Genomic DNA, 16257 nt, shown 5'->3' with positions numbered 1-16257 from the left:
TGACCTAAGCGTAGTAGAGACATTATAGCAATCAGTGTAGTGTTCAAGGCTATTTGGCTCTAATGCAGATTGCCTCATGCCAGAAAAAAGAAATGGAGACATTGTTATTGCAGTGATTAGAACAGCTAAATCTCAGGCTTGTTTCAGTGACAAGACCCTCATGAGACCATGGTCTCATTTGTTTCCAGTAATTACACCAAGGTTCTGTGATTAAATTCGCTGTTTTTATTATTGTTTGGTTGGGAATTGTGTGCTCTAGATTTCTTTACAAACACATCTACAAGGTTTTTTTTCCAGATGGACACAAACGGTGCCACGAATTAGTCCTGAAGTCATACATCGACCCCAAAAATGATCATCTGTATTTCAGTTACTCGCCCTGTGTTACCTTGAATTCTTTGAGTTAACTTTGGTTTTCTCGCATCGTTCCACAGTGAACTATTATTACGATTAGACTTCATGAGTTGTGTTGGAGTTGGTAAATTATTCTTTTGTTATAGATTTGCTGTAGTTAAAAGCGTCCGTCCCCCCCAATTACTTCATCAAGAATTTTCCTCCGTTTTTGTATTCTTTGTACACCGTGGAGGCATGCGAGAAAAAGGTAACACACAGGGTAAGTAATTAATATACTAATGTCATTATGGGGGTAAAGTATTCCTGATTATTTCATGTGCCAGGCCGAGTGGTTTCAGTAGACTGTAGTCAAACAATGAGTCGCGAACAGCGTCTCTGTGTGTGACACTTGAATTACACTATTGGTCCGGTTAGGCAGCCGATGTCATCAGATTATGAAGGGCATGTTAATGTGTTCGTGTCTGGCAGACAGTGCAGTATTTAGGGTGCCGTTTGTGTATTACGTTGTGAACGGTAAGAGTCGTAGACGTGTCTGAGTGCTGACATTCAGCCCGTGTGTCTTCCTGTTCTCTTTTTTTCTTTGTGGATTATCGGCCTTATGATTCACCCGGCCGCCCACTTTTATGATTGATGTGTTATTCACACCTCAGATGTATCCCCTCTAACTGTTCCAACATCCTCACCTTCTGGATGCTTCTGTGTGGACACATTTTTAACAGACTATTAATAGTGTGGTGTCAAAGTGTGTCGGATGTGTTTGCCCGCGTTAGTGTGTACACACACACAAACACACATACAAGTGCATTCTCTGGCTGTCACAAACTGGCGCTGGGATCTCTTGTGCCACCACGGAAGTGGAGTCGGAAAGCAGATGAAGCCGAACAGTGGCCTTTTTATACCAATGGTGAAAACAGCCATTGTCCCCCTGAAACACACTCAATGCACAGTAAAGGGTACATAGAGATCAGAAAATGAATTAATGTGGCCAAAACGTAAATCCGTCTTGACACAAGCATAATCATTATTTCATTTTTTCCCCCTCCACTGACTCTTTGGGATTTCAAACGCAGCTTTTGTTTTTGTTTGCGTGTGAGCCAGAAGGTCAAAACCAGTGGAAATTACACTTAAGCAAACAACTGATGTTTTATCCTCCAGAGAGCTGTTAATAACTCTATTAGTTCTAGCCTTGAGTGTTTCATCGAGTGTTTCCTCTTGGTCGGCCTCAAGGAAACGACAACCTCTGATGCGGAATTGCCCAATTGCTGCAGTTCCTGAAATGGCCACTTGAGGCGTTCTCCAAAGGGGAGACGATCTCCATAGACCGCCATGTTAAAACGCCCAACTTTTAACATGCGGCGTACAGGTCACGGTGATGACGTGTTTTCAAATAGGTAGAACAGACTTCCTTTGGCTACTTGATTAAAAAATCCCTTATGCTGACAGTATTTGTGGTCAACATTTCGCTGTGATTACTCTGCACTGTGGTGTTGGAGGAAAGATTAGTCCAAAAAGGTTGAAATGGTTCACGTCAGGGTGAAGACCAAGCATCAGAGTTCTGTGTTTGCTACTGAATAACTTCTCTACTACACAGTGGAAACATCAGCCCACATCTCTCAAGGACACTAGAGGTTTTCACCAAAAACAGTGATTTGTATGAGCTAGCCGGACTACCAGGCTACCAGGGCATTGGGGTGTCTTCTAACAGCTCCATTAGATAGACACATGCATGTAACACCACCTGGTGCAACCATGACATCATCCCAGTTGCTAAGTTGTTGTTGCAGGTGACAGCCAGGTCCATTGGGGTTGGGAAATGCCAAATTAGCAAAGTAGACACACAGACAGCCTGCACAATTTGAGAAAGGAATTAACCCTTGGAAGAAAAGTGAGAGAGGATGTTATGTCAGGGTGGCGCACAAGCCAAATGCTGATGTGACATGTTTTATCCTGACTTCTAAGCTTTTTTTCCCCCCACTCTACCGCCCCCTCAAAGATAAACCAAATCTCATTCTGAAGGTCCTTTTTTTTTTTAAATTGTTCGAGTTATTTCTTGCCGATCAAAGTGGCTCAGGATCAGTTACAGTGTCAGGTGGATGGAAATAATTGGGTGGTTTCGGTGCCTTGATGTGTGGGGGTGAATGATTGCCTGCTTGTTATTGTATTGAGCCTCACCCGTACAGTCTCCCATTGGCTTTTCTCTCTTTCCTGCTTTCAATACTCAAGGGAGGATTCAGGCCCATTCAGGTAACATTAACCTCTGTTTTAAAAAAAAAAAAGTCTCCCTGCAGACCTGCATGGCATGATGAGGATCCTTCTGAAATGATCCCATCCCTTTCTCACTTTTAACCCTTTGCACCCCCTTCATCTTCACTGCAGTGAATGCTAAGTAGACAGGTCTTTTATCATCATTTATTCCTTCAGTCTTCTATCCTGTAGAGGATCATTACTTCACTTTTCACTTCATCATTTTGTAGTTTTTGCTGCATTCATCATTCATCTTTAATTAGCTTGCACAATTTATTGAACAGCATGCGGAATGAAAGAGTCTCTTTTTATTGTTCCCTAAGATAAGTGTCTTTCCTTTTTATATATCTATGCAATAAGTAAGTGTCTGTTACCTGTTGGTGTTGGAAATGTGTTAATATTATTTTGCAGATGCCCATTGGACGTACGTATGGTTTCAGTGTTGCTGGAGAGCACACTTATTGTATCTGTGAAGCTTGAAGTTACAAAGCTCCTTTTTTATGTCGACAGTGTTGAAAAGTTGTTTTGTCTGTCAATCTATTTTTTTTTTTTTGCTCTGCCAGCGATTTTCACTGAGACTGTCTTTGGGTAGCTGGTAATGAACAGTTTCCTGGTCGTTACCCAGATTTCCACAGAGCTATATACAATAAAGCCATTGAATGTGATTTATAATGTTAAAGGTGATTTCCCTCCTGGGTATTTTTAAACTGGGTTTTACAGCATTGTTTATCCTGCTCTCCTTCTCTGGAGCACAATGTAACCGTGGTTGTTTGGGAGTCAGTCCCAGCTGTTGGTAGTGGTCTCTCTTCAGGCCGCGTCCAAACACAAAGCACAACCAATATTAAACTTATAACTGATTGTGACATGTGCTGTGTAGAAGCCATTGTGGCTGCAGTCATCACGAGTATATATTTTATAGTTTTCTTTCTGCTGTGTGACGCATGAGAAAAAAGGCCATATTGCTGCCTGATGAAGAGAGCCATGGCGTGTGTCACACATTTAGTGCAACTGCAGAGTTGGCCAAGCTGCTCAGCCACAAAAAGAGGAATTTGAAGCCATTCAGCTTTCCAAGAGATTTTTATATTTTTATTTTCTACAGCTGTGGAGTCTGGTGCAGCGTGTTTACAGTTTAGAGACACAGGCCAGAATAAATAAAAAAAAAAGAGTTGCAAAATAGGAGAGTATAAAAAAAAAAGAATGAATTAAATTGACACGCGCTATTCCCCTTTAAGCTTTTTACAGGAAACCGTATTAAAGCCGGTCTCTGCCAATAAGGTCTGGTGAAGTCCTTTGTTGTCTATGCAACCATAGGAAAAAAAAGAGACATAAAAAAACCACCCAATGACCCCCAGGGAAACTCTCTACCTTAAACCACCAGTGTGTGTGTGTGTATAGCTGTGGGATATCTCTGTGTAAAAACCATGTATTTGAGTTAATCTCCTTCCATGTCTGTTCATAGCAAGTGGCATCAGGTTTCTGTAAAGTCTAAACCATACCAGCGTTACATTCATTAATGTAAATTGGCATGAATAGTAATTAAATCTTATTGACAGAAATACAAAGGAGAGAGAAAAAACTTGAATGAGAGATTTATCACAAAACAAACACAAATCCACAAAGTGTAGAAAAATCGGCTTTTATTTACGTCTTTTGATAAGTGTATATATTTGTTTTTTCACCCTTTGTGTTGCTAAACTATAAGTTGCCAACTGTTTAAAAAAAAAAAATTGCGGTCAAGATACCACAAAGGTAATTTAACCTCAACAACACAGAAGTTCTCGGTCAGCCAGCCTCCATTCAGTCAGTGAAACTTCAATAATTTTATACATCTGACTCCTGAAAAATTCATCATCATAGAAAATAATGATAATAACCATAAATCATAATGACCTTCGTAATTAACACATGGCATATTGTGAATGTCTAGAAGAATTGAGACAGTTCACTCTGAAGTACATGGATAGTAATTTGCCATGGCTTCCTTTCTACTAAACTTTATCTCAATATGAATTAATCATGCTTTTAAAGCTTCTGTTTAATTGATAAGATGATTGTAGAGAAAATATTCAGCACCAAAGTGTCTTAATAGAGATTGGTGCTCTCTACTTTGCAGATGACATTCATCTGATTCTTTATCATATTGCTTGCCAGTTACAATTTCAGATAAAGTAATACTATAATAAAATGAATTTATGGATTGACTATAGAGGCATCGAATGGTTATGTGAAAGTGTGCATGTCTGTCTGAAAATCATTTTCATCCCTCAGTCTGAATGAGAGTTCAGAGGAAGTCCTGGTGCTTGGTCTTTTTTTTTTTTTTTTTTTTTTTTTTTTTTATTATTATTATTTATTTTTTAACCCCTTTCTTTTTTAAAAGCTTCTGATAGAAACAGGACTGTCTCACTGTTAGAAATGTGCAGGCCAAATGGTGAAGACATCTGAAAAAGCTGCTGTTTCTGTTTGTGTTTTAGATAAAAGCGTGGCAGCATGTGGAAATGAGACTGCTGCGTCTGGGACGGTACTTTAATGTATTTAGTTTTGTTTTTTTTCCTCTGCGTTTCTCTCTCATGTTGCCCCTCAGTTTTTCCAGAGGACTCAGATGCAGACTGCGAGGCCCACCATCCCTACGAACACACCCTCCATACGGCCGGGCTCACAGAACCCCACGGCGGCCGTCTACCCCACTAACCAACCAATCATGATGACCATGGCGCCCATGCCTTTCCCCTCCCCGCAGGCTGCACAGTACTACATCCCACAGGTGACGCAGACGCACTGAACTGGGTCTTAGAAATAAGCAATAAGCATTTCTCTTATTTTGATGCATTATTATGAACACAGAACTTTAGGATATCTGTTTATTAAATATGAAACCGCAGACAGTTGCCGGTTATCTTTCTTTTTTATGTCTTTCCAGAAAGTTATTGCACTTGTCCAACAATAAGTCCAGAACACAACCCCTCGCAATGTGTCATTTTAACACTTTTTTTGTACAAATCTAACAACTTGGATATGATGTGTTCAGTTAGGTCCAGACGGGCCTGGAGGCAGATTTTGTTACCTTTTTCGACAGAGCAAGGCTACCTGTTTCCCCCTGTTTCCAGTCTTTGTGCTAAGCTTAACTAGCCAGCTGCTGACTATAGCTTCGCATTAACCAGACTGGTATCGGAGTAGTATCAAGCTTCTCATCTAACTCTTGGCAAGAAACAAAAAAAAAAGGCCATTAACCCAAAATGTAGAACCATTCCTTTAATATACCAGAGGCACCTGTCCATTTCTCAATTCCAGCTATATTTATGTCTGCACATTAGAAATATAAAAGCATTTTTCTCTGTATAATTCATCATAACAAACACAGATTCCAAACATTAGCATTTCCCTTTGTCTCAGGCAGATATTATGCAAAAATATTTTTGCTGCTGGAGAGCACCTGCGATTATTTTGTTTTTGTGCTGTTGATTACAGAGATAATACTCCGGTTGCAGCTTGTTCTGATTAGATTTGACTTACTCAGGGCAGGATTTGAAAAGAAGGCTTATCCAAAATCTCACAGAAGATCTGAACGTTCAGAAAAATGATCAGCAGTGGTTGCAAAAGTGTGCAGTTTTTAAAATGAAGTTTGTACAGTATCTGATGATGTGTTGAGCTGTCTCTCTCTCTGTCCTACTCGCAGTATCGCCACAGTACGCCCTACGTGGGACCTCCTCAGCAGTATTCTGTACAGCCTCCAGGGACTGGCACCTTCTATCCTGGTCCAGGTCCAGGGGAGTACCCTGCCCCCTATCGTGAGTCATTATTACAACAAAAGACGCACATCAAGTACTATGTCACATTTAAAATCCAATTTCCCCACCATTACACACAACCCATCAGCCCTGTGTGTAACGATGTTGAACTAATTAATGTTCTCCACTCTTTTGTTTTTTCCTTTTCTCGCAAATTCATCCAGATCCCCTCAGGTACCACCCGCCTGTCTCACCCTCGGTTCCTGCTCCCGTCCCCACAGCTGGTCCACCCTACTACCCAGGACAGACTGTGTATCCCCCCTCACCCCCCATCATAGTGCCTACACCACAGCAACCTCCACCAGCCAAGCGTGAGAAGAAAACAGTGAGTATCTTAGTAGTTCCCGTGTCTATTTCTTCGACAGGCTGCTTTTTGTGAAGTTTAAAATTGATTGTTCTCATGGACGCTTGCAAAATATTAGTTTAAAAAAAAAAAAAATTGAATATATATTTTTTAGAAAAACAATCTCAAAGGGATAGTTTGGATGTTTTTAAAGTGGGGTTGTCTGAGATACTTATCCACAGTCAGTGTATTACCTTCAATAGATGGTCGGGATGCCCGCAGTTTGGAGTATTGGCACGGTAGCAACGTAATGTACTGCTGTGAACGGGGCATCGACAAAACGTGGTTTTGCCCCCTTAAAGGAAGGCCCACCAAAAAACATCTCCTCCTTTTAGAATATTTCTCCCTTTCCGCCAGGGAACCGAGTTACCAGACTCATTGGTCAAAGCAGTGATTTCACCTCGCAGATCCTGGAAGTTGTCGGCCTGCTTTCGCTGCGATCTGTTAGTTTTTCTTGTATTTTATAGGGTTGGTTCAGATTCAAAAAACGTAACACAAAATCACCACTTACCAATCGATGCAGCGGTAGACTAGCAACTCCTGTGGCCTTGAAGAGAGAGCATAGATAACAGCTTCTGTTCTCTAATGGGAAGGGCTGTCATTTTTTTTTTGTTGACTAATGCATGTTTTGCTGCTGCTCCTGTCCACAGCAGTAAATTACTTTTCTCCAGTGTCGGTTTCTCCAAACTGGGGTCGTTCTGACCGCCATCTTCTGTAGCTTCAAAACATCCAAACTATCCCTTTAAGGCCCCATTTAGCAGTTGTTCTGGCGCTTTCTGTTACGTAGTGATTTCTATCAGTTGTCATAGAAAAGAAGATGTTCAAATCTCCAATTTTTTTTATTCCTTTTTAGAACTTCTCATCCATATTGGCTCAAAAGTAGAGTTCGCTGTCCAGTTTTGATCTCAGAAACAGCAGTTGACAAAACCCTCTTCCCCCGGAGTTCATTTAGTAGCTGTTCTGGAGCTTCCAATCTTGTCATACAGTATAATCTTCCTCAGCAGCAGTTACTCCAGTTGCTCTTTGTGTTTGAGACTAACTGAATACATTTTCTCTTTTTTTTTTTAATATTGAATGTTTTGCATTATATGTTGAATTATTTTCACAAAATACTGTTTTGAAAAGAGTATATTAAGCTTGTGAATTAGTCAATAAATGTAACCCTTGAAAATGACTACTTGACATTGTGTCAGTCTATCTGCAGGTATTATTACAATTAGAAGCAAACAAAGGAGAAATGATAATGTGCTGTTTTTATGATTCTCTATTGAAACTCTTGCTGAATAAACCGTTTTTGTCCCATTAGCACAAATATATATTCCAAAGTCTTTTGAGTCTATAATACTGCAGATGATAAGCACGCATAAAACATGGCTGGAGGCAGTGTCGTGCTGAGACTCGGGCGCTTTAGTGAGGTCTGTTTTTCTGTGCCATTGTCCTCCCAGATCCGTATCCGTGACCCCAATCAGGGTGGCAGGGACATCACAGAGGAGATCATGGCAGGGGGTTCAGGGAGCAGGAATTCAACGCCTCCTGTCGGCCGCCCCTCCTCTACCCCTACACCCCCACAGGTATGCCTCCCTGACACACCTCACCTGCAGTAGTTAAAGTTGTGGTTGTGTAGCATTAAGAGCAGCTGATTAGACCGGAGCTTCAGCTGAGGAGAGGAGAGACGGCTCATGTTGCTCTGTTGCAGCGTGAGCTCTGTGTCCTAATCCGTTCTGCTCTCCACCTTGTGTGTGACAGACGGGACACGGCCTCTGTGTGTTTGGTAATTTATACGGCCATCTTGCCCTCTCATAAGGAAAACATGATGGCTTTCTGTCCTGGAACACTCCTTAGCACTTTTTTAAATTGTTTATAAAGTGTCATATGTTGTCAGTCATATGGTCCTGGGACTATTAAGGTAAAAAAAAAAAAAGCCTCAAGAATAATATTCTATAAAGAGATAACACAATAATATCACATTTGACTTATATTTAAGTCATATTTTAGGTATCATGACTTTTTAAAAACACTAATGAATTCACTGTAATCTTATTAACATATGTTTGAATCTTACACCTGCTTCTTTTCTATCACTGTTTCTTAGATTACGTACTCTCATGTCTGTATTTTCCTGCTCCTCCTACAGAATCCACTCAGATTTTGTTATCCATCCGGTCTGTTCTTTAAAAAATCGCATTGCAGCCCCTCAATTAGAAACCGTTGTCAGAACGACATTGGCACATTTTAATACATTAAATGTACCAAGCCAAAAAACAAAACAGCTTTCCTGGATTCTGGAGAAAGACAATGTGACTTCTTCCTCCCTGTGTCCTTCTGTGGATGTTAACAGTCTTTCCTCTCTCTCTGTCTTTTTGTGCCCCCTTTTGATTTATTTCTCTCTTTTCCTCTATCCTTTTCTCCCTCATTTTTCTGAGCCGTTCCCTTCCTCCTGCCATTCCTCCCACATTGATCTTCATTTTCTGTCTCGTCTGCCATTGCTGTCCTCTAAATCTAACCACCCCCCCATTGGACACCTTATTTCTGCTTAATCCTGCATTTTTTTGGGCTTGTTTGTTTATTGGTTTTGTGTGCCTGCCTGCCTACATCTCTGTGCCTGTCTCTGGTTTTTCTGTGTTGCTAGTTTTTATGGCCGCACCCTCATTATCCTCACATTTTCTACCTCAAAACGCAGCAGCAGCCGAGCAGCAGCCAGACTCCAGATCATCATCATCAGCAGCAGCAGCAGCAGCAGCAGCAGCAGCAGCAGCAGCAGCAGCAGCAGCCGCAGCCTCCTCAGCCACAGCAGGCCCATCCTGGAGGTTACACGTTGGAGCCACCGCAGCCCCAACAGCCACAGCAGCCATCGACCACTGGGGCTTCAGACACCAAACCAGGGCCAGGTGTGCACCAACATCCCCCCTCTTACTTTAAAATACACCCCAAACCCCTAACAAGTCTAATAGTCTGACCAATGCGGTTCTAACCAAAGCTTTATGTTCAAATTGTGAAACTATTTGTTCTGTTTTACTGCTGTGTCATCACCTCCTGTCAGGCAATGTCATGCCTTCACTCTTTTGCTCGAACGATGATTTCCAAACACATCTTATCTGTTGCCTTTCGTTTTCCCAGAACATGCTTCACATCGAACGCTTTCACTTTCAATTCCTTCAAAAAGGGAGCCAGAGTGTTGTGTCAGCAGGGCTCCCTGCTTTTCCAGTAATTGGCAGGAAAAATTTTACCAGCATTTCTCAGCATTCGTTTTTGGAACCAGCTCAACGTTTTGTGTAGAAGTTTATTAGTGACCTTCAGGCTGCAGGTTTAAACCAATAGCCTCTATTATAAATGCTAGAAATACACACACATGTTATCTATTTAAAGAAATAGATATATGATGCAAATATTGCCTTTTGATGATTTAGATTTGATGTTTATTTGAACTCTTCCTCTTCCAGATGATACGCCAAAACTGGAGCCATTAGTCCAGAAGTCTTCCTCGCCTGGTCTTGTGCAGCCTGAAGCCCCTGTAGAGAGACTTGAGGCCAAAGCTCCGGTCACTGAGCCCTCTCCTAATGTCGAACCAGAGCTTCCCTTCCCTGCTCCAATGACCGCCCCCGTCACTCTCCCTCTTTCAGCGGCCAACAACAGTGAACGTCCCTCAGCCAGGGAGTCCACGTCTTCAGCCTCTTCTCCCTCCTCCACAGTCACGGAGCACAAGCCCTCTTTGGCGCCACCTCCGACTCCCAACACAGACAAGCCTCTCTCAGACGCTCCACGAACGCCGGCTGCCTCGCCAGCACCGACTCCAAAGGCTTTGAACGGCCTTGCGGACTCCGGGACTGAGCTGGACGCCCTGGCTCACGAGCCTTCTCTTCTGTCTTCAGCTGCACTCCAGCCTCAGGCCGCTGCTCCTGCTTTCAGAGAGGCCGCCTCCTCTGAAACTTTGCCCTCTGACATGATGCCGGAGTTGCCCGTTGCTGCTGCGCTCGCCCCTGTGGCACCCATGGCCGTGGTGCCAGTCACCCTGACCTCAAGCCCGGCCCCAGCTTTGCCGGTTACGCTCCCCCTCGGCCTTCCGCCTCTAGTGCAGGCCACGACAGAGGCCGACGAGCCGAGCAAGTCCTTAGACACTAAAGACATCGTCTCCAGAGCGGGGACGGAGGCACATGGAGGCATTACTGACAGCAAAACAGAGTCCCAGCACCAAGCACTCACCAGGAGGAGTCCCACTACAGGTAATGTATCAGATGCAATTCAAATACTTTAAAATGTGTTGTAGCCTAGATAATTTGTTTCTGTAGCACAAGTGTTTTAACTTGCAACAAAGGAGTAACGACTCTTTTGACTGAGCTACACAGAGACGCTGTTTTTATGAGTACACTACTTCCTGGTAATATACCAAAATGGCTAAATAAAGTGTCTCTATCATAAACTAGAGTGTTTTATGAACGCCCATGTAGCACACATTGCAGATAATATCCCATCAAACACTCTGCTGTCACACGTAACTCCCCAAGAAGAAATAGAATAAACTCGTGCTTTCAGAAAAACCTGAAAATTATGAGAAACGTTTTAAATACATTTATTGCCCTGTAAGATTCTCTTAACATTTTGGTATGTTTTATTTGCCGAGAAAAACAAACCTGACTGACAGGTAGAACAGAAAGATCTCAGCATCAGCAGCGTCTGTATGAAGCACTAGTGACTTGCTGTCTGTAGAAATGCATACCTGTCACTGTTATTTAAACGGGACAAAAGACAAAAGCGTAGGTTTGATCTTTGTCTGGAGTGAGATAGCATTGTCAAATACCTTTCACCTTATTCTCTGGTCAAAGTGTAGAGAAATGTCACCTCTTCATATTAGTTTATCATCTTCTTGTTTTGTATATATTCTAGCAAGATAATTTAAAGACAAAAGTGCCCACAATCTTGGAATTTGAAGAAACAGGAATAGCATATATAAGGTATAGCAATGGACTTTTAAATTGAAGGAACCTAGGGTGTAAGCTACTGTCAGTGTAGATGTCTTCATCTTAAAATGTTAGGACTCCTTATCGTGGGAAACATTGTCCATTAATCCCTCTGGTTCTGCTCAATAATTGTTTGTTTTAGTTTGGACAGAGATGGCTGAGATTTATTTTATTTGGAATATGTAGATTCCATAGTTAAAGTAACTATAAAGCGTTTTAAGTCATTTTTAGGCTTTCATCATATTGATAACTATACCCATATTTAAACCCTTAGGTTTAAACAATATTTTAAATATCTTTTCACCTGGACAGTTTTTACCCAGTTTCAAATGTAGACTAATAGTTTTTATACAGACAAAATTATGTTTGTTTTAAACACAAATTTCCCTTTTAAATCCATGGTGGTTATGTTGTTTGATTACTGGCTGTGGCTGATTGCATGTTCCTGCATTTGTAATTCCCTGCAGTTAATCAGACTGCTTCTGCCATACCAAAGAGCTGGAGGAAACCAAATGAAGGGATCTCTGCTGGAGACGCACCTCAAAAGGAAGATGAGGTAAGAAAAGAGGCCCAGAACTGCTCACCACGTTTGATGAGGAAACAAAGCCGAACCAGCTGTAGCGACTATTCAAAGTCCGATACATACGTTGAGTTTAAATTATCTTAAAGTATGGATACATTTATGGTTTGAATATTAACAAATATCCTGTGAAACCTACTTTCCAATAGATTTGTGATATTTTGTCACCTTTTTTTTTTTAATGGTTGATAAATCAATTTTGTAGACTTTTTAAAATGCCTCCAAAGTATCTCAGGATTGGGGGGGTGAGAGAGGGAGAGAGAGAGAGAAAAAGAGGAAAGGCACAATGTGGGCAATAGTTCAAGTTGAAAATGTTTCCACATGTGTGGTGGGGGAAGCAGACATAAATGACTTTGGGGTGTTGTTATCGTTCAAGAGAAACAGAGAGTAGTTATCCATCATCTTCATTGCTCACCGAGCCCACTGTATGTAAGATCGGCTCTCTCCCCGCTCTCGCTTCCTCTTTTATTGTTTTGGTACGGGCTTTTAACTGTGGGAGAATTTTCACAGCAACACCAAACCGGTGTCATAGACTTTTTTTAAATGGCTTCATTTAAGATTTCATCGAACAAGCACGATGAGTGAAGAACAAAATGTTTCGATTATGCAGAAAAACACATTTCACACAGAAAATAAGCAATAAGCCACCAGCATAAAACATATCTAAGAGCATAAAAAAAGGTTCAGCTCATCTTCTGGATTTAGACTCTGTGTGTCTCACAATTTTTAATTTATATACAATTTTACCTCATTGACACAGTTGTTTCTCTTGGAGACTAAATTCAGTAACCCCATTTAAATCTGCCATCAAGACAAAGAAGGTTTTGAGTCTCGTTAAGAAAACCACTCACAGGCGTGTCCTGGCGAGGATAGCACATAGAGCATGTAACACAAAACGTGAATAACACAACATTAAAAAAAATGACTTTTTAAACGGTGTACATGTACGGATAATATTACAAATAATGAGCCTACGGATGGTTAGAGAAACCTGCTGCAACAAGCCTATTGTGCTCTTATGTTTCCTCCTTTTCTGTCTTTTGTTTGAACCTCAACCATTCATCTCTCATTCTTCTCTGAGTACCCTTCCCTTCTCTGTTTCCCTCATTTCCCACTCCTTCCTTTGTTTCCCTTTCTTTATACGTCCATCCACTTCACCCATTGCAGATGATCTCTTTACACTCTAACTGATAATTATAGATGGTGTTATTTAGAGCACTTTTAATGCTACTAGTTTTTAAATATGATGAGAGCTACATGACAGCAACCATTAAAAAAGGGATAATAGACCACCTGTTGTGTGGATTGAATCAACAGAGTCCTTCTCTGTGTGCTGTATTGACTGAGAAAGCAGATTTTGTAGCTGCAAAATCTGTTGTTCTTCTGGCATCCAGCGGTGTCATTTCACCTGAAAGTGACGTAGTTGGATGCAAAGAAGAACTTCAGACCAGTTCAGTTTGGATTTCTCTGGCTAGCCAGGGGGGCGGGCTTCCTCTCGATGCCGCCCCAAAAACAAAACTTCCTTGTTCTAAACGTTGTTTTTGCAAACTAGCAAAGTTTCAAATGGCGCCCCAGAATATGAGTGTCGACAGTGTTCTGGACGAGGAGACATTCAACAGTGTTTTGGCTGACTCGGGTATTCAGTGCCTGGAGAAATGCAGCGGAGAGAGGCAGAGAATGCGGCTGCATTAGCCGCCTCTCAGGTGTCAGTAGCTCGCTCCCAATGCATCCTGGTATATGTAGGTAGTGCTGGCACAGCCGGGCGAGCAGGAGAAATTAGCTTTCTCGGTTAATATAGCAGGCACTGAGGAATTTATTGCTTAAATTGACTACAATTTACAAAACTAATTCATCCACGAAAAAGGGGGAAAAAATCTCTTTAGGCTTTTGGGAATTAATAATCCTTTTAAATGATAATAAAGCAGGGCGTAATGCTTACCGACAGTTATTCGTCATCTGAAAACTACGTCTTGCCTCCACACAGGATGAACCCAGGCCAGTAGAGCAGCCTGCTGGAGACCAGGACCTGCAGTCAGCTCCTGTGATCAGCAGCCCGGTGCCCCCACCATCAGTCCTAACCTCCACCCCGGCTCCGGCTCCAGCCAGCACCCCCGAGGTCGACGGAAAGCCCGCCGTCCCAGAGGAGAACGGCGAGGCCGAGATGGAGCCCATGAGGAACGGAGCAGGTCACACTTCAGAGACGGAGAGCAGCGACAGTGGAGTCACTCCCGGAGAGAAAGAGAACTCCACAGGGGCCCCGCAGGACATGGAAGGTTAGAAGATCCCCTGTCTTTAGACATAAAACTACTATGAACTTTTATGTAAAAAATACAGCAGTATCAATAGATTTATTTGTGTAATATTTGCACTTTTTCTCTCAAACCCTGCTTGGTGGTCCAGACCTGGCCGAGCCCAGTGGGAAGCGTCAGTACAACAGGGACTTCCTGTTGGGCTTCCAATTCATGCCGGCCTGCGTACAGAAGCCTGAGGGTCTCCCGCCCATCAGTGATGTGGTGCTGGACAAGGTGTGTAAACCAGATGTTGCATAAATGACTCACACCCCAGTGTCTTTAAACCTCCAATGCCAAATGTTGTTTCTTTTAAAACGTATCGGTTATCTCTTTCTTTCTCTTAATGTAGCTCTAAAAAGGTAAAGTTTCCTTTGTCCATTAAAGCAACGATGTCGGTCTTTATTGAGCTCTGTAAATAGAACATTTCTTTTGAAAGCTGAATTAATGAGTGGGTTGACAGAAAAGTAACTAAATAATTTCGATAATCTTTTTAGTCTGTTATGAAACAAACATTTAACGGTTTCGGATGTAAAGACCATTGTAAATTCAATGTCTGGGTCGACTGTTAGTCGAACATAACGAGCAATTTCAAAATCTCACCTAAGGTTCTTGGAAATTATTCAAAATTTTCTGAGGTTTTAAAAAACTGAGCAATTAAGCTTTTAAATGATAGATTATGTTAATCAATAATGAAAGCAGCCATTAGTTGAAGCCTTAGTTTTGAATAAACTCCATTAAACAGGGTTCTTCCTCATTAGCTCGGAGCAACAGGCCTTGTTTCAGACCTGAGTCTGTTAGATTGTGTGCACCGGATCAAAGACACAGCACACAGTTTGGTCCGTTCCTCCGATCCACACATGCCTATGGGTGGAGCATATCGCCTGCTGAAATGCTGTTTTGATTAAAATCACATTGCTATTATGTCACACTTGGCAGTGTTAAGAGCACATGCCCCTCCCCCACCTCTCCGAAAAAGAACAACCAGACCGGCGAAGCACAATCCCAAAGTCTCGTTTTCTCCGAGGGAGAAAGTGAAATCTCGGAGGGAAAGAGTCGAGAGGAAGTCAAGGACAGCTGAAAGACAAAGAGCTGGATTTGTTCCTCTCTCCTCCCCCACAACTATCTCCCCCCCCTGCTCTCTCTCCTGCGTTCCTTTCTTCCTTCCTTCCCCTCCACATCTGGTCCTGACTTTACCCTCTTAATGGCCTGTAATCCCACCGATCAGAATTTATCACCAGTACAGTAAAAATACATAAACTAAAAGCTTTAAATGTAGTATGACTGTCATTATTACAACGGGTCACCTTTAAGAGACCACTGGGTTAGAAATGCACATACATACATACACACACACTCACCAGGCTGACTCCTTTCACCCTATCGCCACTGTTATTATGGGAATCACTGCTCCCCCTGCTGTTCACCTCGTCTCTTTTGTGTGTGTGTGTGTGTGTGTGTGTGTGTGTGTGTATATGTGATGATGGATTGTGTCTGTTGTGTTTTGTGCAGATTAACCAAAACAAGTTGCCATCTCGAGTGGTGGATTCCAGGGTGATTTCCCGAGGACCTGATTTCACACCTGCTTTCGCAGAATTTGGCAGGCCGATGACCGGAGGACGAGGCGCTGCAGTGAGTCACACGTGCTCACACACCCAAACAGACACACACACGCTCAAGCTGCCACAATCATTCATAAAGTCACACG

General features: G+C 42.2%; 1 protein-coding gene across 5 annotated transcripts in view; it reads left to right on the top strand.

The window, feature by feature from the left end:
* The window catches only part of eif4g3a (eukaryotic translation initiation factor 4 gamma, 3a), a 49736-nt gene that overhangs the window by 17109 nt on the left and 16370 nt on the right, over window positions 1-16257 (top strand). For 3 of the 5 annotated variants that reach the window (XM_054616182.1, XM_054616181.1, XM_054616180.1), the window contains 11 exons: window positions 2578-2598; window positions 5180-5359; window positions 6272-6383; window positions 6548-6708; window positions 8172-8297; window positions 9407-9614; window positions 10167-10946; window positions 12149-12237; window positions 14246-14534; window positions 14662-14786; window positions 16062-16181. In XM_054616182.1, the coding sequence (XP_054472157.1) occupies window positions 2578-2598; window positions 5180-5359; window positions 6272-6383; window positions 6548-6708; window positions 8172-8297; window positions 9407-9614; window positions 10167-10946; window positions 12149-12237; window positions 14246-14534; window positions 14662-14786; window positions 16062-16181 (2211 nt within the window). The remainder of the gene's footprint in view (window positions 1-2577; window positions 2599-5179; window positions 5360-6271; window positions 6384-6547; window positions 6709-8171; window positions 8298-9406; window positions 9615-10166; window positions 10947-12148; window positions 12238-14245; window positions 14535-14661; window positions 14787-16061; window positions 16182-16257) is intronic. The other 2 variants (XM_054616183.1, XM_054616184.1) reach the window with 1 other exon arrangement.

Source organism: Anoplopoma fimbria, chromosome 17, assembly GCF_027596085.1.
Source record: "Anoplopoma fimbria isolate UVic2021 breed Golden Eagle Sablefish chromosome 17, Afim_UVic_2022, whole genome shotgun sequence".
Lineage (NCBI taxonomy): Eukaryota > Metazoa > Chordata > Actinopteri > Perciformes > Anoplopomatidae > Anoplopoma > Anoplopoma fimbria.
The sequence above is the reverse complement of the archived record's forward strand: the minus strand, read 5'-3'. Positions and strand labels throughout refer to the sequence as shown.